Source organism: Sorex fumeus, unplaced genomic scaffold (genome assembly GCF_029834395.1).
Source record: "Sorex fumeus unplaced genomic scaffold, SorFum_2.1 ptg000028l, whole genome shotgun sequence".
NCBI lineage: Eukaryota > Metazoa > Chordata > Mammalia > Eulipotyphla > Soricidae > Sorex > Sorex fumeus.
Genome location: NW_026606085.1, coordinates 6,574,251 through 6,600,026, shown reverse-complemented (window position 1 = coordinate 6,600,026; position 25,776 = coordinate 6,574,251). Strand labels below are relative to the sequence as shown.

The 25,776-nt window shown below is 38.6% G+C and overlaps 1 protein-coding gene across 1 annotated transcript in view; it reads left to right on the top strand.

Moving 5' to 3' along the window:
- Nucleotides 1–25,776, top strand: part of STX8 (syntaxin 8) — a 343,238-nt gene that overhangs the window by 78,795 nt on the left and 238,667 nt on the right. Inside the window, exons 5-6 of the mRNA XM_056114921.1 lie at nucleotides 6,483–6,607; nucleotides 20,742–20,834. Of these exons, the coding sequence (XP_055970896.1) occupies nucleotides 6,483–6,607; nucleotides 20,742–20,834 (218 nt within the window). The remainder of the gene's footprint in view (nucleotides 1–6,482; nucleotides 6,608–20,741; nucleotides 20,835–25,776) is intronic.

Genomic DNA, 25,776 nt, shown 5'->3' with positions numbered 1-25,776 from the left:
ATTGCTGGTAATATTGTGTCACATCATCATTATCATCATATTATATGAGTTATATAAAGAATATCCGGTAGTGAATGCCTCTCTCTGGGTTTTGATGGTTTTATGAACAAAATCCTATTGGCAAGGATGGAATGTGGACAGGTTGGGGCAGGATAAAGGAGATACTTGTTATAAGACCTCTATAAAAATGGGTTCTAAAGTCAAATATGTGTTATCTGTTCCTTGGACTGTAATATATCTGAATTAATACATTATAGTAGTGACAAGTGAATTACTAGGAGAAACAAAATTTGATACTGATATCTCAGAATTTATTATGATATAAAGCTACAATATATTTATAAAATTGGATTTGAAACACTGTGTTTCTGTGAGTAATCGGTGCTTTTCATTAAAATTTTATATGATCATTTTGTGTGTGTGCTACATACAATTATATAATTTTTCTCCCCTAAATTTTATTAAAGGACTGTGATTTACAAAGTTAATCATGATTGTATGTTATATATATGTTATATATATAAATATATATAGTGTATATATACACTCTCTCTCTCTATATATATGTGTGTGTGTGTATGTGTGTGTGTGTGTGTGTGTGTGTGTTCCATCACCATTCCTGCCACCAGTGTCAATTTCCTTCCACCAGTGTTCTCAGGTTCCCTCTCCTACCCTGCCATCCCAGGCTGCCATATTGACAGACATCTTTTAAAGTTTCATTATTAAAGTTCAGGTCTTACCCCAAACCACTGTACTTCTGAAAGCCCCAGCCGGCATGCTCACCTTCCTCCCACAATTGTTTCCTGATTAAGTCTCTTAGGAGATGCACACCAGGCAGCATTGCCTAAAGCAACAAGCAACTTAATAAATTTTTAGACAAGGACTTAACCCTGCAACCAGATATAGCAAATTTTACATAGATTTTTTATACTTACTGTTTTTAATAGCAGAGCTTTGTTGTGTAATAAATTTTAGCTGTAGAATTGTATCAAAAGTTGTGAATTTTTCTATATTAAATAAATAAAATTAAATTAAAAAAACCAAGGCAGTTCTGTTGTATTAGTAGCCAACCTAGTAAACCAAAACTAAGCCTAAGTCTCTACACATAAGTCCAAGTAAAAGGATCTGCAAAAAATTGACAAGGTAGTCCCAAATGAGATAACAGATTCAGCTGTGACAAATCAAATTCTTTGCTTTCCTTCAGCATCATTTTAATGAAAATCTTGCTCCAGCCTCTTGCTGTGAGATATCCCTTAACCACTTCTGGTTAGTCATAGATTTGGCACTGCCAGATTTGAATGGATATTTGTTCAAGTCACTTAATCACTTAATCACTTAACTTCCCGTTAGTCATTGATTTGCTCGAGCGGGCGCCAGTAACGTCTCCATTTGTCCCTGTCACGTGCTAGTGTAGCCCAATGGCATCTCTTCGCTCTGGGAACATGAAGAGCCTCAAACCGATGGTTCATGATCTTGACGAAGAAGTCTGACCATCTGGTAGGTGGGCGGCCACGCGGTCTTTTGACATCCCGTGGAATCCAGTCAGTAACAGCTCTAGTCCAGCGGTCGTCTTTTAAATCTCATTATGTGACCAGCCCATCTGATTTTTGACACCTTGGCAAATGAGACAGCGTCCCTGATTCTTGATCGTCGACGGATGTCGGAACTCTGGATTCTTTCTCTCATTTGAGTGAAACGTGATATTCCAAGCATAGCTCTTTCAATTCTTCTTTGGGAGACCTGAATAGCAGTCTCATGCTGTTTGGGTAGGACCCTGGTCTCTGAGGCATATGTTAATGCAGGAAGAACAGTGGAATCAAAGAGATGTGCCCGGAGCCGGAGGTTCTTCTCCGTCCTCTTAGCTATTTCTTCGACGTTCTTGAAGGCGTTCCAAGCCGCTCTCTTCCTCCTGCACAGCTCGGGTGCCAGGTCATTTGTCATGTTGACCTCTTGACCTAGGTACACATAGCTGTTGCATTCGGAGATGGTCGTTCCATTGAGAGCAAATGGGGCATCAGGAACAAGGCTGTTTCTCATAAACATTGTCTTCGTGAGATTCAGCTGTAGTCCTACCTTTCCACACTCACGGTCAAAGTCGGCCAGCATTTGTGCCGCTTGGCTGATGTTTGGTGTTATTAAAACAATGTCATCAGCAAAGCGGAGGTGGTGTAGTTGCCGACCATCTATCTTCACTCCCATTCCTTCCCATTCCAGTCGACCCAGGAACAGAGTTTCTCTGCTTGCTCCCACCAACCACAGGTGACAAAGGGATTCTAATCAGGAGCTCCACCCTACCCTGCCCTGTCTGCTTCCATCAACCACCCAGGGATCGGATTGCGCACAGAAGACCCACCCTACCCAGATAAATACCCCACTGGCAGACTTCCACTATCGACACTACCTCCACTACCCAGCCGTCGCCACACTCCAGGACGCTTTCCGGACCCGCGCGGCTAAATACCCATCTTCCGGAATTGTCATACCATACTTGATAGGGTTCAAATATGGTAACACCTACAAGGGTGATTAGAGGTCGCCACAAAAGCCTCTATCCCTCTCGGAAAGACTGGCAAGCTACCGAGAGTATTCCGCCCGCACGGAAGAGCCTGGCAAGCTATCCGTTGTGTATTCGATATACCAAAACCAGTAACTACAACTGGTCTCATTCACCTGACCCTGAAGGCTTCACCGACATGGCATTTGTTCAAGTAAGCTCAGTAATTAAAAAAAAAATCTGGGTCTCATTATTTCACTGTTGTTGACTCTGTGGTTTGGATATTTATCTTTATCATTCCTTAACACCACCTATGTATCTGAATCTCCTTGACATCTTGACCCTGACCCTGTCGCTTCTCCTCTATCTCTTTACTCCTTCCCCTTCACTCTATTTATTTCCTCATCCTCCCTCTACTCTGGGACAAAGGATTATGATCCCCCTGTTAAACTATTGCATAATTACAGTTACTCTAAATGCTACATATAAGTGATATTATGCTTCTTCTGGCTTCCTCCTTTTAACATGATACCTTCCAGTTCCATCCATATCACAGTAAATTGCATGATTCATCTTTCCTTACAGCTACCTAGTATTCCATATATTCCACATCTCCATGATGCATTAATCTGTTGTGGATGTCTAGATTGATTCCAGATCTTAGCTATTACTGAGTGCTGCAATGAATAATGATGTCCACATGCCCTTTTGAATGAAGGGTTTTTATGTCCAGGATGTACATATCCAAGTGGTCATATGGCAACTCAATTTTGAGTTTACTGTAAAGTCTCCCTGCTGTTTTCCATAGTAGTTGAACCAGATAACATTCCTACCAGCAGTAGATGACAGTTCTTTTTACACTACATCCCCACCCACAGAGATTGTTCCCAGTAATTTTGGGTATGTACCATTGTCACTGGTGTGAGATGGTATCTCATTGTTGTCTTGATTTGGATTTTTGTAATAATAAGTGTCGATAAGCATTTTTCATGTGCCTTTTTTTCCCTACTGAGTCAGCCAAAGTTTGTCTAATCTTATTTATTCTTTTGATGAACTGGTTTCTGGTTTCATTGATTTTTTAAAAATTTTTATTAGTGAGACATCATGAGGTACAGTTGTAGACTTACAAATTTTTGTGCTTGGGTTTCAATTATACAATGATCAAATACCCATCCCTCCACCAGTGCCCATTTCCCACCACCACGGATCCCAGTATCCCTCCCACCCCCCATCCCCCCATCCCACATAATAAGAGAGAGAGAACAAAATGGTTTCATTGATTTTTAATTTTTTTAATTTTTAATTTTTTAAATTATCACCTCTTGATTACTATATCATTGATTTCTATTCTGGATTTTATGATTTATTTTGTTCTGCCAATTTTGGGACTCATTTGTTATTGGTTCTCCAGATATTTTAGATGTGCACTTTTGGGTTCTTGATTTTATTTTTTTCTTTCCTAACATAGGCCTGTATTGCTATGAGTTTTCCCCTAAGTATGGTTTTTGCTATGTCCCAGAGATTTTGATAACTTGTTTCTTTATTATCATTTGTCTCAAGGAATTTTTAAAATTTCCTCCTGTGTTTTCTCTTGTTGAGTCTCCAGGTGTTAGATTTGTTAGATTTTTTCTACATCTTCTTTTTTATGATTAATTTCTGTCTCTGTGGCATTGTGACCTGATAGAATACTTGGTATGATTATATGTTTGTGAATTAATGTAGGTTTGTCTTTTGCACTAATATTTCACTGTATGCTAGAGAAAAATGTGTATTTGGATTTTTGAGAATGTAAGGCCCAGAATATATATCCATCATTCTCTGCTCTTCTAAATTTTCACTTCATTTTGCCCTTATATCTTTACTGATATTTTGTCTAGTTGATCTATCCAGTGGTGACAGTGGGGTGTTGAAGTTCCCTAGTGCTATTATTTTTCTATTCATTTATTTCTTTACTTTGTGAGCTAAAGCCTTATAAACTTTGCTGATCCTACCTTTGGTGTTTATGTTAGTACTTCTTGATCTATTCCCTTAATAAGCAGTGTTCATCTCTATCTTTAATTACTTTCTTTAGATTGAATATTGTTTGGTTATATATATATATATATATACATATATATTTTGTATATATATATATGTCTTTCCCAGCTTTTTTTTCTTTACCATTGGCTTGTATGATTTTCATCTTTTCACTCTGAGCCTGTGTCCATCCTGTGATTTTAGAGGTATTTTCTATAAACACCAAATGGATGGATGGATTTTGTTTCCTGATTCATCCTGCCACTCTTTGCTGTTTGATGGGAGATTTCAGTCCATTTATATTCAGAGAAATTCTTGATATAAAGGGTTATATATCCACTCTTCTGTTTGGGGTTGTTTCTTCTACAATTGACTGTTGGGTTTGTATAAATGGTCTTTCAGTCGTTCTCATTCAGGTCTGGTTTAGTTGTAGCAAATGCTGTCAGCTCGTGCTTGCCTGTGAATGTTTTTATCTTTCCTTCCCTACTAAATTACAGCTTTCCAGAGGATTCTAGTTTGAAATTTTTTCAGTGAGTGATTTGAACATGTCATTCCACTCCTTTCTTTCCTTTACCATTTCTTAGGGAGAGATCTGTTGTGATTTTTGTCATTTCCCTCATATATTTTAGGTTTCTCTTCTCTCTAGGAGCTTTAAGAAGTCTCTCTTTTTATTTTGAGATTTTGGTTACTATGTTGTTCCATTTTGATCTATTTTGCTTGATACCCTTTGAGCCTCTTGAATCTGTATATTCAGCCTCCTTCTAGAGAATGGGGAAGTTTTCAACTGTAATCTCTCCCACTATTTTTTTCCCTTTCCCCTTCTTCTGGTATTCCTATAATTCAGAGATTGTTCTTTCTGTTATCCATTAAGTGCCTTAATTCTCTCCTATTCTAGAGTTTCTCTTTTCTTTTGCCAGTTCCCTATCAGTGCTGACTAGTATTTTGTCTTCAGGTTTATCCATCTGGTTCTCTTTTGCAATTCTACTATGGCTTGCTATTGTGTTCTTTATTTCCTTCATTTCATTTTGTATGGAATCCGTCATCCTCTGAATCAGTTCTTCTTTGAGTTGGTCTAAGTTTTCATCTAGTGATTGCTTAATTTCACTGGCCAGTGCTTGCTTAATCTCTGTTATAATGCAGTGAGTGTTAATTTCAGGTCTCATCATCCAGACTCAAGAGTTCTGATGGGTTTGAGAATTTTCCTGGGTTTCTATCTCTGTCTGACAAAGCACTTGTATTCCTTATTTTCCGCGTTGTTCTTTATGTATATTATTGTGTATGTTTATTGTGTATGTGTTCTTTATGTTTATTGAGTTTTATATGTGTTTATTTTGGAGGCTCAGATTCCCAGTTACTTAAAAACTGATCTGTTTAGTTGTTACTGATAAATATATGTGGTTTTCAAATTATTTCCTTTACCTTGTTTGATTATAACAAGGGGTCTTCAATTAGTCATTCTGTTTAGTTAACTGATACTTATGAGTAAGGTTAGTGAATTATGACTGTTGCGTATCACCAACTTCAAAATAATGAGCTTTTTCAATAATAATCTCACTGGATACACTAGCGTCCACTTGGGTTTGGGTTTGAAGTAGACTCCATGATCTATGGATTGGGATTGACAAAATGGAGTATCTCAAACCCACCTCTGTTTTGTGTGTTTTTGAAATGTGAGATTCTTCCTCCTTTATGTTTGACATAAATGCATTCTAAAGGATTAGTAAAAAAGAATTTGATGTGCTGTCATGGTCTTTTAAAAGTCTTCAATTCTTTAAGGGATCAAACTTTTACAGTATTCATCCTGAAATCTCTTCCAACACTGTACATGGTTGCTAGCATAAACTAAAGGTGGTTTGTTGTGGTTGAGTTAAATGTATTAAAAGAATGCATGAGTAACCATCTTCGTGCTTCTGAGAGTAATTTTTAACAGAATATATTTTGAATAACGTAACATGTTTAATGTTGTTTGTAGGTCTAGCCTGATGACAGGAGGGGCCAAACGAGAATTACCTAACCCTTGGCTCTTCGAGGAGCCAGAGGAGACCAGAGGCTTGAGTTTTGATGCAATTCGGCAACAGCAGCAGAAAATTATTCAAGGTAGTGTATACTCAAATAGAATGGGTTCAAATTCCTTCTCAGATTTTTACCGTGGGCCCGACTATCCTTATACTCATTGGACATTGGAAGTAAAACAGTTGGACTTCAGAAACTATTTTTAATTTTGCACTTCAGGATTCCTTAGACAAATACTATCATTCACCTGCTAGCTTTTGGAAGTATCAGTTCTCTATGAGGAGACATCATCCTCTCAATTATTTGATGTCTGTTTTCCAGATTGGTGTTCTAATAGATTTGTAATGGTAAATCTTCTTTGATTTGAATTACCCTGATGACATACAATGTGGAGATTCTTATTATATGCTTATTTGTCATCTGTGGATATTAATTGGTGAGATGTATGCTAACAGATTTGACGCATCAAGAGTTTAATTGAATAACAGATCTTTGTCAGGTGTCTTTTGTGGGCCGGAAAGATACTACAGTATGTAGGATGTTTGTCTTGTGCTCTGTTGACCTGAGTTCCATCCCTTGCACCCCAAAGGACTCATGAGTGCAGAGCCAGGAGTAAACCCTGAGCACTGCCAGATCTGATCCAAAAAGAAAGAATAAACAAAAAACCAGCTGTCTTTTGCTGATTTTATTTTTCCATTGTATGGCTTGTCTTCATATTTTTTTGACAATATATGTCTTAGCAGACATTAGAATTGTAACGAATTTCAACCTATCAGTTCTTGTCTTCCATTGGTTATGTCTTTGGTATTATATGAAAAAAATTATCATCAGACTTCGTTTTGTGTTATACATGTAAGCGTCCTAGAAATTTCCACACCATTCTAATTGTATAATATAAAATCAGTAGTTCTTCTGGGATAGAATATGAGAGAGAGGAAAGAAGGATAACAGATCAATACCTTTATAGTCAGGTAAATACAGGAAGGTCATTGTTAACTGATGCAGAGATTCTGAAGCAAGAACTCAGTGCTGGGTCAGAAAACCTGAAATATAATAGGCTTTTTTACTGGAAACTCTGTGAGGACAACTCTGAGATTTTAAAAAAAATCTCCAGAAGAGCCAGTAGTAGAGAGGTATCCACTAGTTAAGTTTATCACCAGATGATTGTCCTTGTCCTCTTGTAAATGTCAAAGAAATGTCCCTTTAGACTTCTGGCATTAGAAAGGGAAAAGGAACCATTCTGGAATACTTCTGAGCATTTTTCTTATAGTAGCAATCTTCTTCTTACACAAGTCTGCTGTCAGGAGAAACCCCCAAACCAGAACATAACCCACTTGGGTTCTCTCATAATCTACTGGCCTTATGGAATGAATGTTCAATTCAAATCAACTAATCATTCTGTCTTACTTCAAAAGGAATAAACAATGTCTGTGCATGTTGGGTGTAGGTAGGACTGCCAAATGCTAGTGAATTTCGCAATTCAGAGACATAGGCCTTTTCACTAAAATACTAAAACCTAATCAGAGGACTATAGAATATTCCCTTTTTATCTTGCCCATATTTTCCAAGAGCTGGAGCGATAGCACAGCAGTAGGGTGTTCGCCTTACAAGCGGCCAACATGGCCGACCCGAGTTCGATTCCTCCGCCCCTCTCGGAGAAACCGGCAAGCTACCGAGAGTATTCGATATGCCAAACACAGTAACAACAAAGTCTCCAATGGAGACGTTACTGGGCCCGCTCGAGCTAATCGACGATCAACGGGAGGGCCTTTACTTTACTTTACTTTTATATTTGTAGTAGGTCTATTTTATGCACTAAATTTTGTCTGGTTATCAAGAAAAATTTAAAGGGCAAATCAACAATCAAAAATTTTAACTGAACTCAGACCACCTGCTTCCTCTCATGATGGTCATATTCCAGACTGAAAGCATGAGACCCTGAGCACTGCCTTCTCACTTACCCCAGCTCCCAGCTGCTGGATCAGGGAGTTGCCTTGTCTGGCATCGATCTAATTCTCTGACCCAGGTGTGCGCTCTTAGGCACTGGACCTTCACCCACTTGATCTTCTCACCATGGCCAGCTAGCAAAAGGAAAGCCTCAGACTCAGGACCCTGAGGGCTGGTTTTTTGAGCCCCAAACACTGCATGGAAGCTTTAGTGTCCTCACAAGAATCTTACTGAACACAATTCATATTGAGTTCACAATTCAAGTGAACTCAACAAACATACTTCACTGACCTTATAGAGTCATATATCTCAGTCAACTAAAAGGAGTGATTAGTTCAAAAACCTTTTCTCTTAGTCTAATAGCACTACATGGTAAGTGAAGTAATCTGAAAAACAGGGGTATTATTAGCAGTAGTCTGGTATAAGCAACTGAACATACAAGCTCTTAAGAACTGGGCCTGTAGATCCACATGAAATTCAAAGAACAGTGGAGAAACTAAGTAACTCAACTGCTGTTTCAGGCAAAGATCAGAACCCAGGCAAATTCTCAAGCCCATTAAACATTTTGATCCTTGATTATGAGGACCTCAAATCAACACTCACTGCATTGCAATAAAAATTAAAGAAGTACTGGTCAGTGAAATTAAGCAATCACTAGATGAGAAATTTGACCAATTCATAAAGAAGAACTGATTGAGAGGATGGAAATTTCATAAAAAATGAACTAAAGGAACTAAAGAACATGATTGTAAGCCATAGTAGCAGTATTGCACTTGTAGATAGCTATATAGAAGAACAGAATATGAGCCAGTATTGATAGGGAACTGGCAAAAGGAAAGAGAAGCTCTAGAATGAAAGAGAATGTAAGGTATTTAATGGATAACTACAAGTGGCACAATCTCTGAATTATAGAAATACCAGAAGGAGAGTAAAATGGGAAAGGGGAAGAAAAAGTGGTGGTAGAGGTTATAACTAAGAACTTCCTCTCACTCTGGAAGGAGGCTGATATACAGATTCAAGAGACCCAAAGAGTAATCAGCAAAATAAACCCAAACATAAAAATGTCAAGACATATAGTAATCAAAATGACAAAGTCCAAAGAGATAGACTTCTTAAAGCTTCTAGAGAGAAGAGAAACCTTAAATATAAGTGAAATAACATGAGAATTGCAACAAAACTCTCCCCTGAAATGGTACAGGATAGAAAAGAGTTGAATGACATTTCAAATCACATGCTGAAAAAAAACTTTCAACCTAGAGTTCACTGCCCTTCAAAGCTTCATTTAAATAGGAGGGAGGGATAAAAACATTCTCACACAAACAGAGCTGACAACATTTGCTATAATCAAGCCGGCCACATGAAATACTGAAAGACCATGTATATAAACTAAACATTCACTTGTACAAGCAACAATCCTGCATGGTAAAATGGCAACATAGCCCTTTATATCAGTAATTTCTCTGAATATCAATGGACTGAACTCTCCCATCAAAAGACACAGAGTGGTGGAATAGATCAGGAAACAGAATTCATCCATTTGCTGCTTATAGGAAACATATCTCAAATCAGAAGATAGAAGGTTCAGAGTGAAAAGATGGAATGCAGTCATATAAGCCAACGATAGGTAGAAAAAGCTGGGACAGCCATGCTTATCTCAAACCAAACAACATCCAATCTAAAGAAAGTTGTAGACTTAGCTCTCCACTATCACCACTGGAGAGACCAGCTCAATATAATGTCAGTAAAGGCATAAGAGCTGGGAATCGTGTTTATATTAATATATACAGGCCCTCTCATCCTCAAAAAACTGAATATACATTCTTCTTTAGTGCACACGAAACATTCTACAGGATAGATCACATTTTATGGTATAGACAAACCTCCATAAATTCATAGACATAAATATTATACTGATTATTCTCTCAGATCACAGTTGCATAGATATAGAAATTTATCATAAAAAGAACAAAATAATATCCTCAACGAAATCTTAGCAAACACAACCCAATAGCATATCAAAAAAATTGTATACCACAATAAAATGGGATTTTTATCCCAGTGGGGCAAGGATGGTGGATAAACTCAATGCCTGGAGAAGACTGAACAGCACAGTGTTGAATAACAGTTGGATCAAAGTAGAAATCAAGGAAGATATTTTTTAAAAATTCTTTGAGACTAATGATAATAAAGAAACAAGTTATCAAAAACTATGAGAGACAGCATAAACTGTACTTAGAGGGAAACTCATAGCAATGTGGGCCTACATTAGGAAAGGAGAAAGAAAGATAAACTCAACAACCTAAATGCATATCTCAAACATCTAGAGAACCAACAACAAATTAATACAAAGACCAGAAGAAGGAAGGAAACAGTAAAAGCAATAAAAGCCAGAGCAGAAATCAATGATATAGAAATGAAAGATTCAATACAAAAAAAAAAAAAACCAGAAGCTGGTTATTCAAAAAAATATAAATAAACTGTCGGCTAGACTAATGAGGAAAAAAAGAAAGTATTCAAATAAATCGCTGGAGCGATTGCACAGTGGGTAGGACATTTGCCTTGCATGCAGCTGACCTGGGTTCGATTCCCTCTTTGATGGACAGTATTCAAATAAATATGATCAGAAACGGAAGGAGAGAGCTTACAAAAGAAGCCTTAGAAATGCAAGCCATCATTAGAGCCTACTATGAACAACTCTGCTCACTTCAGCTGGTTAGCCTAGAAGAAATGGGCAAATTTTAGAAACATGTAATCACATACACACAAAAGCCCCAACAGGCCAATCACAAGCAAAGAATTTGAAGCAGTAATCAGGAATCTTCCCTAAAACAAATTCTGGTCCAGGTAGTTTTACCGGTGAGTTCTATCAAACCTTTAGAGAAGGTTAGTGCTGTTGATCCTTAAACTCGAGTTCTGATGAGTTTCCCTCTAAGTACATCTTATGCTGTGTCCCATAGGTTTTGATAACTTGTTCCTTTAACTCTTCCAAAATATTGAAGAAACAGGAATACTTCCTAACATTGTGAAGTTAACATTACACTCATACCCAAAAGCAGGAATCAACAGATCTTTGCCATAAAAATTACAAAACAATTAAGCCAGAAATAGATGACCTTTGAAACTGGAAATATATTCCATGCTCATGGATTTGAAATATCAATATTGACAAAATAACTTTCTTAAACTAATACATAGATTCAATGTATTCCTACCCAAATTCAGACAACATTCTTGAAGGACTTAGAAGAGTCCATAATAAAGTTTGAAATCATACTTTGTTATACATGTTATTTGTATGGAATCATAATTGATCCCAAATATCCAGAACCATATTGAAAAACAAGAAACTGGGGGTTAAAGAAGTGAAAAGTCCAGGATAAAGAGAATAGGAAGGTGGGTTGGAGTAATATGAGGCAGAGAGGAGGTAGCAGGTCAAGTGTCAGGGTTTTAGTGTGTATTTAAAAATGAGTACAACACTTCAGTTCTCTCTTACCACCTGCGTTCAGTGGTCTTGGGCCACTTTCGTCATCTTTGATGGCCAATGGCAATGGGTGGTGGAGGAAACGAGGGCCAGGCTGGTTGGTGATCAGTTGCAGTTTATTCCGATCTCATCTCCCTCTGCCTCCTTCCAGTCTCACCCACTCCTGTATTCCTCCTCCTATCCCCCCCTCTCTTCGTGTCCTCTCTTACAGCCTTAGTTATAGCCTCAAATCATGAGTGGTTGGGGTAACAGTTACACATAGGTGGGGTCATATGATCAGCAGAATGTAAATAGATGTAAGTCCTTCTCTCAGGGGAAACTTCTTCAAGGACAAATTCTCATCCAGTAAAATGACCCACCTAAGGGTGAAATACCATCTAGGGGTGTGTTTCTCCTTTCCTTAGTCCAACAACCATTTAAACATTCATCTTAATTCTTCTTCTTAATAATAGTAGTCATTTTGTATGGACACAGTAAGAGATATATTAAGCTTATAGGCTGACTCTTCTGGGGACATCTTGCATAGATCCCAGACTACAGTGCTCAGGCCAGATGAGCCCTTCTTAACCCTAAGCAGGGTCCTTGTTCAGTTGTTTCTCTTTGGATCATGACAGAATTTGTCCATGACCGTGCTCTTATAGTTAAGTTTTATGGTGCTTGGCCTGTCCTGTTTCAATGCCAGGGTCCATCCAGTCCCTTCATTGGGACCCTGCTTTTGGGGTGCTAGGAACTAGGGGAAACTGAGGTTTAAGTCAAGAAAATATGAGAGATGCTCAGGAATAAATATTATTCGCAGTCAATTAATTCCCAAGTTACAAAAGCACAGCATTAACTGTCTTCCTGTGTCTTCATAAAAAGGACATTGCTCTAAAGTAAACTATTCAAAAGACATAAGGAAAAGAGAAAAGCAGTATTTGACTTACAAATACAAATCCAGAGATTTCTGAATCTGGATTTTGACTTTACTTTGGGGATATAGATGATTAACCTATTGGGGAAGAGAGCACAGAGACGTTAAAGATAAACACAGAGGAATGGAAATACCTCCAGAGCACTGAGAATGGTGTAACCCAATAAACTAAGCTTTCGGTGGCAAGAGAGAAAGAACATATCATTGTTATCCTACATCTTAGAACACAAGGGAAGTGTAGAAGGAGATGCTATATACATATGTCATAACCACAGAGTCATTAATACTGTGAACGTGGGACCCAAACCACAATAATTAAATTTCAAAATGTTCCTGTTAAGGAGTCAGGCTGGGGTGGGGGTATGGGTGGAAACCTGGGACAAAGTGGGAAGTTGACACACATTGCCATTAAATGGTACTGGGCAGTTGACAGTGATGGTAGGGTTGATGTTGGAACATTGTATGTCTGAAGTCCTTATGAACATCTTAGGAAGAGAAAAGAGAGAGCACATATGTGTATGTGTGTTTGTGTGTGAGTGTGTGTGTGTGTGTGTGTGTGTGTGTGTGTGTGAGAAAGAGAGAAAGAGGAGGTGGGAAGAGGGAGGATATAGAACACTGAGACTGGTAGTTTAAAATAAAACACAAATTTTAAGGAAAATATTTTGAGTTAAGTATATTTGAGAGCCTGGTAAGCTACTGAGAGTATCCTGCCCACACGGCAGAGCCTGGCAAGCAACCCATGGCATGTTCGATATGCCAAAAACAGTAATAATGATGGTCTTCATTCCCCTGACCCTGAAAGAGCCCTCAGTATGCCATCAGGCTACACTAGCATGTGACAAGGATGAATGGAGACATTACTGGTGCCCACTCAAGCAAATTTATGAACAATGGGGCGATTGTTCCCAAGTGATACTTGAGTAAATATCAAGTTCTCAAGTTGTATTTTTCATTCCAAACTCTAAAAAAGTAATACATTTTAATTAAAAAAATGTATTTTACTATACACTATTTTTGTCCTCTTTTTTTAATACGTTATTTTTCATCTTACTCTTTTTTATCAACTTAATTTATTTTATTTATGTATTTATTTATTAATGAATCACCATGAGGTACAGTTATAGACTTACAAACTTTTGTGCTTACGTTTCCGTCATACAATGATCTAGTACCCATCCCTCTACCAGTGCTCATTCTCCTCCACCAATGTTCCCAATAACAACCCCCCCATATTTCCCGCCCCCTCTCCCCCCCCCCCCCCGCCCACTGCCTCTGTGGCAGGCATATTCCCTTTTACTCTCTCTCTTAATTTGGTTGTTGTGGTCTGCAATTCAGGTATTAAGTGGTGATCATGTTCGGTTCTATAGTCTACTTTTAGCACACATCTCCCATCCTGAGAGGTTCCTACAAGCATCCTTTACTTGGTGGGCCTTTCTTTATATGAGCTGCCTTTTCCCCAGCATGTAAGGCCGGCTTCCAAGCTACGGAGCAATGCCCTTGTCCCTTGTCTCTACTGTTCTTGGCTGTTAGTCTCGTATATATTATTTTATATTCCACAAATGAGTGCAGTCCTTCTATGTCTGTCCCTCTCTTTCTGACTCTTTTCACTTAGCATGATACTCTCCAGGGCCATCCAATTATCAGCAAATTTCACGACTTCATCTTTCCTAACAGCTGCATAGTATTCCATTGTGTAGATGTACCAAGGTTTCTTTAACCAGTCATCTGTTCTTGGGAACTCAAATTGTTTCCAGATTCTGGCTATTGTGAACAGTGCTGCAATATACATACAAGTGCACATGTCATTTCTACTGTGCTTTTTTGCATCCCTGGGATATATTCCCAGGAGTGGTATTGCTGGGTCATATGGGAGCTCAATTTTTGAGCTTTTGGAGGAATGTACAAACTTTTTCAAAAAGACTGGACTAGTTGGCATTCCCACCAACAATGAATGAGAGTCCCTTTCTCCCTGTATCCAATCCACACCAGCACTGGTTATTCTTGTTCTCTGGGATGTATGCCAGTTTCTGTGGTGTAAGATGATATCTCATTGTTTTGATTTGCATCTCCCTGTTGGCCATTTGTATTTCTTTTTTGAGGAAGTTTCTGTCTATTTCTTTTCCTCATTTTTTTTTATGAGTTGGGAGGTTTTTTTCTCCTTGTAAACTTCTACCAGTGTCTTTTAAATCCTGGATATTAAGCTTGTATCTGATGGATATTGGGTAAATAATTTTTTGCATTCCCTGGGCTCTCTCTGTATTTTGGTCACTGTTTCTTTTGATGTAACGAAGTTTCTTAATTTAATGTAGTCCCATTTGTTTATCTTTGTTTCCACCTGCTTGGTCAGTTGTGTTTTGTCTTTGTATTTTTTTGCTTTTTGTGTCACACCCAGCAATGCACAGGGGTTACTCCTGGCTCTGCACTCAGGAATTACTCCTTGCGGTGCTCAGGGGACCATACGGGATGCTGGGAATTGAACCCGGGTCGGCCACGTGCAAGGCAAACGCCCTACCCGCTGTGCTATGCTCCAGCCCCCTCTTTTTTAATTGTCACTGTCACTGTCCTCTCATTGTTCATTGATTTGCTCGAGCAGGCCCAGTAACGTCTCCATTGTTAATTTATTTATTTTTCCGTCTTTGAACGGAAAGCTTAAGCTTCAGTATCATTTAGGATTCTGCCTACATTTTCCTCCATGTATCTTATAGATTCAGGTCTGATATTTAGGTTTTTAATCCATTTTTATCTGATTTTTCTGCTTTGTGTTAGAGGTCTGAGTTCTTTTTCTTTCTTTTTCTCTTTCTTTCTTTCTTTCTTTCTTTCTTTCTTTCTTTCTTTCTTTCTTTCTTTCTTTCTTTCTTTCCACGTAGCTGTCCCAGTTTTTCCAGCACCACTTGTTGAAAAGGCTTTCCTTGCTCCACCACACGTTTCTTGCTCCGTTATCAAAGGTCAAGTGATCATATACTTGAGAGTCTGTGTCAGAGTATTTAACTCTGTATTTTAGTTGTGGGTCTATTCCAATACCAATACCATGGTATTCTATTCCAATACCATGGTGTTTTAATTACTACAGCTTTGTTTTACAGTTTGGAGTTTGGAAAGTTGATGCCACCAATCTCCTTTTTCCCAAGGATTGCTTTAGCTGAATGGGGGTTTATTGCTTCATATGAGTGTTTTGTCTTCAGGAGTGTTTTGTCTGTTTTCTTTGAAACATATCATAGGTATCCTTATAGGGACTGCAGTGAACCTTTATATTGCCTTGTTGAGTATTGCCATTTTGACAATGTTAATCCTCCCAATCCATGAGCAAAGGATATTTCTCCATTTCCTAGTGTCCTCTTTTATTTCTTTTTTTAATTGATTAATTTTTTTCAAATACTCATCCCTCCACCAATGCCCATTTCCCACCACTACGGATCCCAGTATCCCTCCCACTCCCCATCCCCCCCATCCCACCCTGCCTCTGTGGCAGGGCATTACCCTTTGTTCTCTCTCCTTTTGGGTGTTGTGGTTTGCAAAAGAGTTAAGCCTGATTTTCAGGGAGAAATGTTGGCTGATTTACTTTCTATTGATCACTTTGTATATAAGGAGATATAGCGCGGCCACATGAGCGGCCGCGTGGTTCGGAAAAAATGTCTTGGTACCCGTATGCCAGAGCTATGTTTGTAGGAGCTCATGGTCACCGGGGTTCCATCTGGAGAAGGCGGGATGGCAGCACCTACCCCATCTGGCACCTCCTGGTGATATTGGCTCTGTTTGGAACCTGGAGCATTCTTTGGGAGCTGTGGGGCCTCCAGCCGCTTTTCTTCTTTGTTGCTGTGTGCTATAAGATGGCGCTGGGGGGGCCCTCTTTTATTTCTTATAGTAGTTTTTTGTAGTTTGTTTTTAATAGGTCCTCCACCTCTCTATTGAAGCTAATTCCAAGGTACTTGATTTTCTGAGGCACTATTGTGAATGGGATTTTTTAAATTTATCTCTTTCTTCTCATTCATTATTTGTGTATAGGAAAGCCATGAACTTTTGTGTATTAATATTGTAACCTGCCATTTTACAATCTTATTGTTTCTAGGAGCTTTTCTGTAGAATCTTTAGTATTTTCTTAGTATCATGTCATCTGTAAATAGTGATAGCTTGACTTCTTCCTTTCCTGTCTGGATGCCCTTGATATTTTTTTTAACTGCTATGGCAAATTCTTCCAGTACTGTATTGAATAGAAGTGATGAGAGTGGGCAACCTTGTCTTGTTCCTGATCTTAAAGGGAATGCTCTTAGTTTTTCCCCATTGAGAATAATCCTTGCTGTGGGCTTGTGGTAGATGGCTTTGACTTTACTGAGGAAAGTTCCTTTGACTCCCATTCTGTTGATATATATATTTTGTAATCATGCATGGGTGCTTTATCTTGTCAAATGCTTTCTCTGCATCTATTGATATATATATGATCATATGGTTTTTATTATTTCTGTTATTGATAATATGTATTATGTTGACTGACTTGAGAATGTTAAACCATCCTTGCATCCCTGGGATGAATCCCACTTGCTCATGGTGTATGATATTTTTGTTGAGTCATTGGAGTCTATTTGCTAATATTTTGTTGAGGATCTTTGCATCTGTGTTCATCAGGGATATTGACCTGTAATTTTCTTTTTTTTTTGTGGTGTCTCTGTCTGCTTTTGTTATCAGGATAGTATTTGCCACTTAGAAACTGTTCTAGAAATTTTTTGTTTCTTCTGGAAAAGTCTGAAAAGTATTGGCAATAGTTACTCTACAAAGGTCTGAAAGGATTCTTTAGTGAATCCCTTTGGGCCTGTGCTTTTGTTTTTGGGAAGACTTTTGATTACTGTTTCAGTTTTCTCAGTAGTGATAGATCTGTTCAGGTATTCCAAATCTTTGTGGTTCAGTTTAGAGAAGTTACAGGAATCCAGGAATTTATCTGTTTCTTCTAGGTTCTCTTGTTTTGTGGCATACACATTCTCAAAGTAATCTCTGATGATCTTTTGAATCTGCATTTTTTGTTGTGCTCCCCCCCGCCTCCACTCCCTGTCCCTTTCATTTCTGATTTTTTATTGCATTCTTTATCTCTCTTTATGAGTCTTGCTAGTGGTTTATCTATCTTTTTTTCTGTTGTAAGATAGAACCAGTTTATTGAAAAGAAAAATAAGTTTTTGTGCACATTGGAAACATTAGAAAGATGCTGCAGTACACCACTGCCTACCATTTGTTTTTGTGAGAAACCAGACTCTGAGGGACTTCCAATTTCTAATACATTTTTTTCGGTTTGAATTTTTTTGGCACATTTATCCCTTTTTATTTATTTATTTTTAATTGAATCACCATGATAACAGTTACAAAGCTTTCAGGTTTAAGTCTCGGTCATACATGATCAAATACCCCTCCCTTCACCAGTGCACATGTTCCACCACCAAGAACCTCAGTATACCCCCCCCCATCCCGCCCCTCCCCTTGTCTGTGTGGCAGATGATTTTCACTTTACTCTCTCTTTACTTTGATTACATTCAATTTTTCAACAGAAGACCCACTATTATTATTTGGAATTTCCCCCCAACAATCAGACCTGTCAAAAAGGCATCATTAAGATAATTTGTTTTCTATTGCTATCGAGGAGCATATGATGTTGCGTGACCACTGCAATTTTGGATTTCTGGTATCTTAGTAATGAAGTCCAGAGGGATTTCTGTCAGAAGCCGCTGGGTTCCGAGATTGTTTTGTGTGCGTCTGGGATCATGACTGTTCAGGAGTGGAGGAGCTGTTCATGGGCAGCAACTTGGGGTCTTGTCCGGGTGGGTGATTTATGGATCTTGTTTAATTTTTCAAAGGAAAAGCTCTTGGTTTCATTGATCTTTCAGATTGATTTTTTTTTTTTTTGGTGTGTGTGTATTGTAGGTCGTTAATTTCTGATCTAAATTTTATCTTTCTTTCCTCCTGCCAGTTTGGGCTCTTTCTATTGGTCTTTTTCTAAGATCTTAAACTGTGAAGTCAAATTCTTATTTTGGCCCTTTCTCCCTTTCTGATGAATGCTTGTAAAGCTATAACCTTTCCTCTTAACACTGCTTTTGCTGTGTCCCACAAGTTCTGGTTGCTCGTGTCCTTATTCTTGTTTGTTTCTAGGAATCTTTTGATTTGTTTTCCAAACCACTAGTTATTCGATAGTGAGCTGTTTAATTCCAGGTGTTTAATTTGATACTAATTTGCTTGAAAGATTGTTTTCTAGCCTTTGAGTCTGTGTTTGTTCTGACTATTCAAATGTGTTTCTTATTGGCAGCAGAATTTTGGACTCAGTTTTTTAATTCACCTTGCTACTCTCTGTTTCTTTATTGGGACATTTGGTCCATCGACATCAAGAAAGATTATTATTATGGGATTTTGTGCCATCTTTCTGTAGAACTTTATTGTGTTAGTGGATTTGTCTTACCTTTCAGTAGCCCCTTCAATCCTTATTTTAAAGTCAGTTTGGAGTTCATGAAGTTCCCAAACTGTTATTTATTCATGAAGTTGTGTATCATTTCTTCAAATGTAAATGAGAATTTAGCTGAGTAAAGTATTTTTGGTGAGACATTCATTTCATTAATTTTTTTTTAACTATATTCCACCAGTGATCTTGGGATAGGAGAGTTCCGTAGGATAGGTCTGCTGTAAAACTAAGGAATGCTTCTTTGTATGCAATTCCTGCTTTGATCTTGCTACTTTTAGTATTGTATCTCTATCTCTGATTTTTGTTGTTTGGATTAAGATATTTCTTGGAGTCTTTTTATTGGGGTCTCTTTTAGCTGAACTCCTTAGGGTTTATTGGACATTGATCCCTGTGTTCTCCAGCTCTGGGAACTTTTCAGCAATGATGTCTTTAAATGTTACTATCTCTTTTGGGTTGCTTCCCTGTCCCTTTGGACTCCGATGATTCTGATGATGTTCCTCTTGAATTCATCGCACAGCTTTCTTGCCCACCCTTGAGCTATTTTGATGTCTGTTTCAATCTTCGGTTGTTGCCTTGTTGTTTTCTGCAGGTAATCTTTAAGGTCACTGATTTTCTTTGGTTGTGGTCACTCTACTATTGATGGTACCCATTGAGGTTTTCATATCATCTAATGATTTTTTTTTATTAATGACATGTCTGTAGTTTTTTCATTTCTGCTTTCATTTCCTCTTGTATTTTATTGGCTGCCCATTCTGCTGTTCTCATATCTTCATGTATTTTATTGAATATCTGTTTCATTATTTCTTTGAGCTCATCGAACATCCTCACCATTTCATCTCTGAATTTTTCTTGGAGAAGTTTTATATGTGGGATAGGAGCTTCAGGGCTCCTATCATTATCTACTCTTCATGGTGCAGTTCTTTATTGTTTTCCCATAGTGCCCGTGGCTGTTGGGGGTGGTGTTTTTTTTTCTTCTCCCTTCTAGGATATTCCCTTCCATTTTGTTGTTTTTGTGTAACTATGTGGACCCTCTTTGGAAATGGATCTTAGGGCTATACAGGGGAAGTATAGCTTGTATAGCCCATAAGATTGTGGCAGCATTAGGGGAGACCATGCCCTCCTTAGTGCTAACCTGCGGGCAGGGGCATTCTGTGAGTTGGGGACTTTGCAGGGTCCAGTCGCCAACTAGGAACACTGGTGCCGGGTCCTCGGGATTGCTACCACTCTATTTCCAACTTTAAATTGTCTTCTTCTAATTGCTTTTATTTTACTTGTTTATTTTGTTTGGGGACCACAACTGGGGAGATTGATCTTGGGCATTGGTGTATGAGTAGCCATGCTGTGCCAGAAAATGAATCTGGAACTCACACATGCAAAACATGTACTCCAGCATTTTTTTCCCTATCCCCCTTTCATTTCAGCTTGTTAATTGCTTTATTTTTCCCTACAGAACAGGATGCAGGCCTTGATGCCCTTTCTTCTATCATAAGTCGCCAAAAACAAATGGGGCAGGAAATTGGGAATGAACTGGATGAACAAAATGGTAAGAAAATGTCTGAAACTGACCAAATATACCATACAATTAAATACTAAATGCTTGAATGTTTGTTAGTGATTTTAATATTGCAAAATAAAGTGTTTTAACATCAATACATTATTATTATTTAACATGAATTTAGTTGTTTTCTCTCTTATAATTTGGGTGGTTGGTAGATTATAGTAATCTGGAGAAATTTGTTTAAAATGTTTCTAGTACTTGGAGAAATAGTACAGGAGGTAAGGTGCTTGCCTTGCACAAGGCTGACCCTGGTTCTATCCCTAATACCCTGAAGCAAATCACTCCTGAACACTGAACTAGGAATAACCCTTGAACAGTGATGCATATGGACCAACTCCTCCCACCAAAAGTAAAGGGTTTTATAGACAATTTTATTTTTTATTTTTATTTATTTATTTTTGGTCACACCCAGCAATGCTCAGGGGTTACTCCTGGCTTTTGCACTCAGGAATTACTACTGGTGGTGCTTGGGGGACCATATGGGATGCTGGAAATTAAACCCGGGTCAGCTGCGTGCAAGGCAAACACACTGTGCTATTGCTCCAGCCCCTGTAGACAATTTTAAAGGTTCTTCATTGTATAATTCTTTCATCCCATAAACTTCTTCGTGTGAAAGTGTAATGCAATTACAAGTGCCTTAAACTCTGATACAAATCACGTGGAGGCATTGAGGTGCTAGGGACTCCCTGTTGCCTACACACCCAGTGGACTTGGTACTTCTTCCATCGTAAATATCATTCTCTAGTTAAAAATATGTTTGGCAAAGCTGGAGAAATAGAACAATGGGTAGGGTGCTTGCTTTGCATGAGTCTTAACCAGGTTTGATCTCCATCATTGCCAGGAGTGACTCCTGAGCATAGAGTCAAGAGTAAGTCCTGAATATAGCCAGATATGGTCTCCAAACCATAAAAACTAAACAAAGAAAAACAACACCCTCCCACTTCCCCATACCAAAAATACACCAGAAAAAGGTGTCTGGAGATTTTTGTTAAAGACTTGTGACAAATCTGGATGGAGAATAATTTACGTTAATCTCTTAATATCTACTATCACAAATAGGATATCTACTCCCCAGGCTCTTGTCTTGGATGTTTCTGGTGTGAGGGGACAGGTATTTGAATGAGAGCTGCAACAGCAGGATTGGAGGAGAGAGATCTAAAGGAGAAACCATCCACCTACAATCTTAATTGTGCTTTTAATAGTTTAGATGCAGGGAGAAGGATAGTTTAGTTCTGTTTCTGATAATCCAACAGAAAGACCTTTATGTAATTGCATGTAATTTAAAGATTTCTTCCCTCAAAGATGGTAATTTCCTGTAATTTCCTGTACTCCCGTTGTTCATCGATTTGCTTGAGCAGGCCCAGTAATGTCTCCATTGGAGACTTTGTTGTTACTGTGTTTGGCATATCGAATGCGTCACGGGGAGCTTGCCAGGCTCTGCTGTGCGGGCGAGATACTCTTGGTAGCTTGCCGGGCTCTCCGAGAGGGGCGGAGGAATCGAACTTGGGTCAGCCATGTTGGCTGCGTGCAAGGCAAACGCCCTACCCTCTGTGCTATCCCTCTAGCCCCTCAAAGATGGTATTGTAAGAAAATAGATTTAGAAAATCATTATATATATATGTGTGTGTTCTTTTTCCAAGGAAAATTAGCTTATGAAATTGGTTGTACTAGAAAAGACTACTGTACCAGTGAAGTGTACCCACCCTATGAAGTGCTTAGATAAATTAACTACATGTGGGGAAAGAGTTAAGAATGAGTAGTACAAGAAAATAGATTTAGAAAATCATTATATATATATGTGTGTGTTCTTTTTCCAAGGAAAATTAGCTTATGAAATTGGTTGTACTAGAAAAGACTACTGTACCAGTGAAGTGTACCCACCCTATGAAGTGCTTAGATAAATTAACTACATGTGGGGAAAGAGTTAAGAATGAGTAGTACAAACTTTGGTAAGATGACTTGTTGAATTCCTAGATAAAATAAAGCCCCATATACTTTACCCTCATACACCAATATATTCTTAACTTTTTTTTTCTAGTTTAGTAGTTATCATATTTTGCTGTATAGTTTTCAATCACTTGGGAGATTTTTTTAGACTGCCAACTCTGGGCCTAATATTTTCTGTTAAATAAATTACCAGAAATTTAGTCACCAGAGAACATGTACTTTTATTACTTAAAATTTTTTAGGTCTTTTGCAAACCACAACACGCAAAAGGAGAGAGAGAGAACAAAAGGGGATTGCCCTGCCAATGAGGCAAGGTGGGATGCGGGGGATGGGAGGTGGGAGGGATACTGGGACCTGTGGTGGTGGAAAATGGGCACTGGTGGAGGGATGGGTACTTCATCATTGTATAACTGAAACCCAAGCACAGAAATTTGTAAGTCTACAACTGTACCTCATGGTGTTTCACTAATTAAAAATTTTTTTTTGTAGGTCAGAGATATGACATGGATTTTGCTGGGATAAAGCCAGGGTTTTGGCAGGACCACATTCCTTTTTGGAGACTATAGAGGAAAATTAATTCTGTTTACATTCCTTAAGTTTTGGCCCCTTCTCTATCTTCAAATCCAATAATTGTAGATTGAGTCCTCCTCATTTTTCATGAGTCCTCCTTATTTTTCATGAGTCATTCTATAACTTCTGCCTGCCTCTACTTTAAAGACATTTGTAATTACAGTAGGCACACCAGAATTACCCAGAATAAAATTCTGTTACTTTGTCACCAAATAGCAACCTTAATTTACTCAGCAAACTTATTTCTCCTTCACATATAACCTAACATAGTCACAGATTTTAGGGACTAGAATGAAGCAGGGGTACTGTACATACTAGAATACTTTATGCCATGTAAAACAGAATCTCCAGTGATGTGGCCTAATTATCTGAAAATTTTTTTTTTAAGATTTCTAGATTTCTAGATGATTTAATATATTCCCAAATGTGAGAAAAGTGCCCTGTTGAATATGCTGAGAGAATATATTTAGTACTATATTTATATATCTAGTAATACTATATCTGCTTCATATATTCACAGGTGTGTGTGTGTTTGTGTGTGTGTGTTTGTATCTGTCTTACTAGTCTCTGAGAGATTTTCTTTTTAAAAAATTTTTTCATTTTATAAAGTATTTCACAATATTTGATTACATTTAATATTCAACCAACAATCCTATCACCATTACAACTTCCCACCACCATATTTCAGGTGTTTCCATCCTGAACCCTAATCCCTGCCCCAAAGCAGAACTGAAATAATGTTTTTGTATTGTTTGTTATGAAAACCTGCTGATAGTGCTCCTTAGAGGAAAGAGTGTGAAGATTATTGTATTTCACCCAGGGGCCATTAAGCCCTTCTATAAGAGATCACTAATATGTTGTTAAAGGTTGAGCTATGTGTACTTTTATATATATATATATATATATATATTTATGTGTGTATATGTATATATCTGTAAAAAATATACTTCCCTTGGGGGCTGGAGCAATAGCACAGCGGGTAGGGCATTTGCTTTGCACACAGCCGACCTAGGTTCAATTCCCAGAATCCCATATGGTCCCCTGAGCAGCTCCAGGAGTAATTCCTGAGTGCATGAACCAGGAGTAACTCCTGTGCATCGCTGGATGTGACCCAAAAAGCCAATATATATATTGGTTGCCTTCTACTTTGAACCCGATCAAATGTGGTGCAATATGGGTAGGGTGTGTGGTATGAAGTATCACGGTCCAGGAATAGGTTCACTCATGGGTGAGGCTCGGCCTGAGCATGTGGAGAGTGGCCATGAGGATGGCAGTGGTTGAGTTCTGGAGGTTTTCAGCTGTGGGGGCTGAGTCCCTTGGGGCATATAGGAGTCTAATTGGCCCCCTCTGGGGTGCCCCAAGTGAAACAACTTGTTGCGGGGTCCAATGGCATGGTTATGGTGAGTCATGTTATGCTCCCTTCCGGGAGAGAAGGACATGCGATCTGAATGGTGGCAACGTTATCTGGCATCAGCCAGAGTGGGCTTATGGGTATGACTGCTGAGTTGCTAGAGACGGGAATATGGGCAGAGGACCTCTGTTCCTAGTCACTTTTAATCCAGAGTTCTCAGTCACAAAGTCCTGCATACCTGGGCTTTCCGGGGATTCACTCATGGGTGAGGCCCGCGCAAATGTGTGATCTCAGAGAGATTTTCTAATCATGTTTAATCCCCATCCTTTCTTTTCCCCCTTTTTTTTTTCTGGCTTTTTGGGTCACACCTGGCGATGCACAGGGGTTACTCCTGGCTCTGCACTCAGGAATTACCCCTGGCGGTGCTCAGGTGACCATATGGGATGCTGGGAATCGAACCCAGGATGGCTGCGTGCAAGGCAAACACTGTACTTGCTGTGCTATTGCTCCAGCCCCTCTTTTCTCATTTTTGGTTTTGTGTCACAGCTGGTGATACTCAGGGGTTACTTCTGGAATCACTCCTGGCAGTGCTCAGGAGACCATGTTAGGTGGCAGGTATCAAACCCAGATTGGCTACATGTGAGGCAGTTATCCTACCCACTCTACTATCCCTTCAGTCCCATAATCCCCATCTTTTCTACTTCCTCTTGTTTCTTTAGTCCTTTACTATTTTCCAGACCTAGATGCATACATGTGTACATGGACAAACATAAGGTATTTTTCTCCCCGTAATTTCCAAAATAAGCTTTGTTTTCTCTGTGGTAACCTCTCAGATGGTAATTATGCTTTCAGTTTGTCATGACACCTTTGCTCCTTAGAAATAGGAAATAGGAGAGAATCAGGCATTTTATTTCCTGGAAACTGAGACTCTGAGACTAAGAAGTTATAGTACTTCCAGGATTGTAATTAGCCCTTATTCCTCTTTTCAGAATCTAAAAGGTCATCATGTGCCTGGTAAGATAGCTCCTGTGGTAGAGCACATGACTACCATGTGTGAGG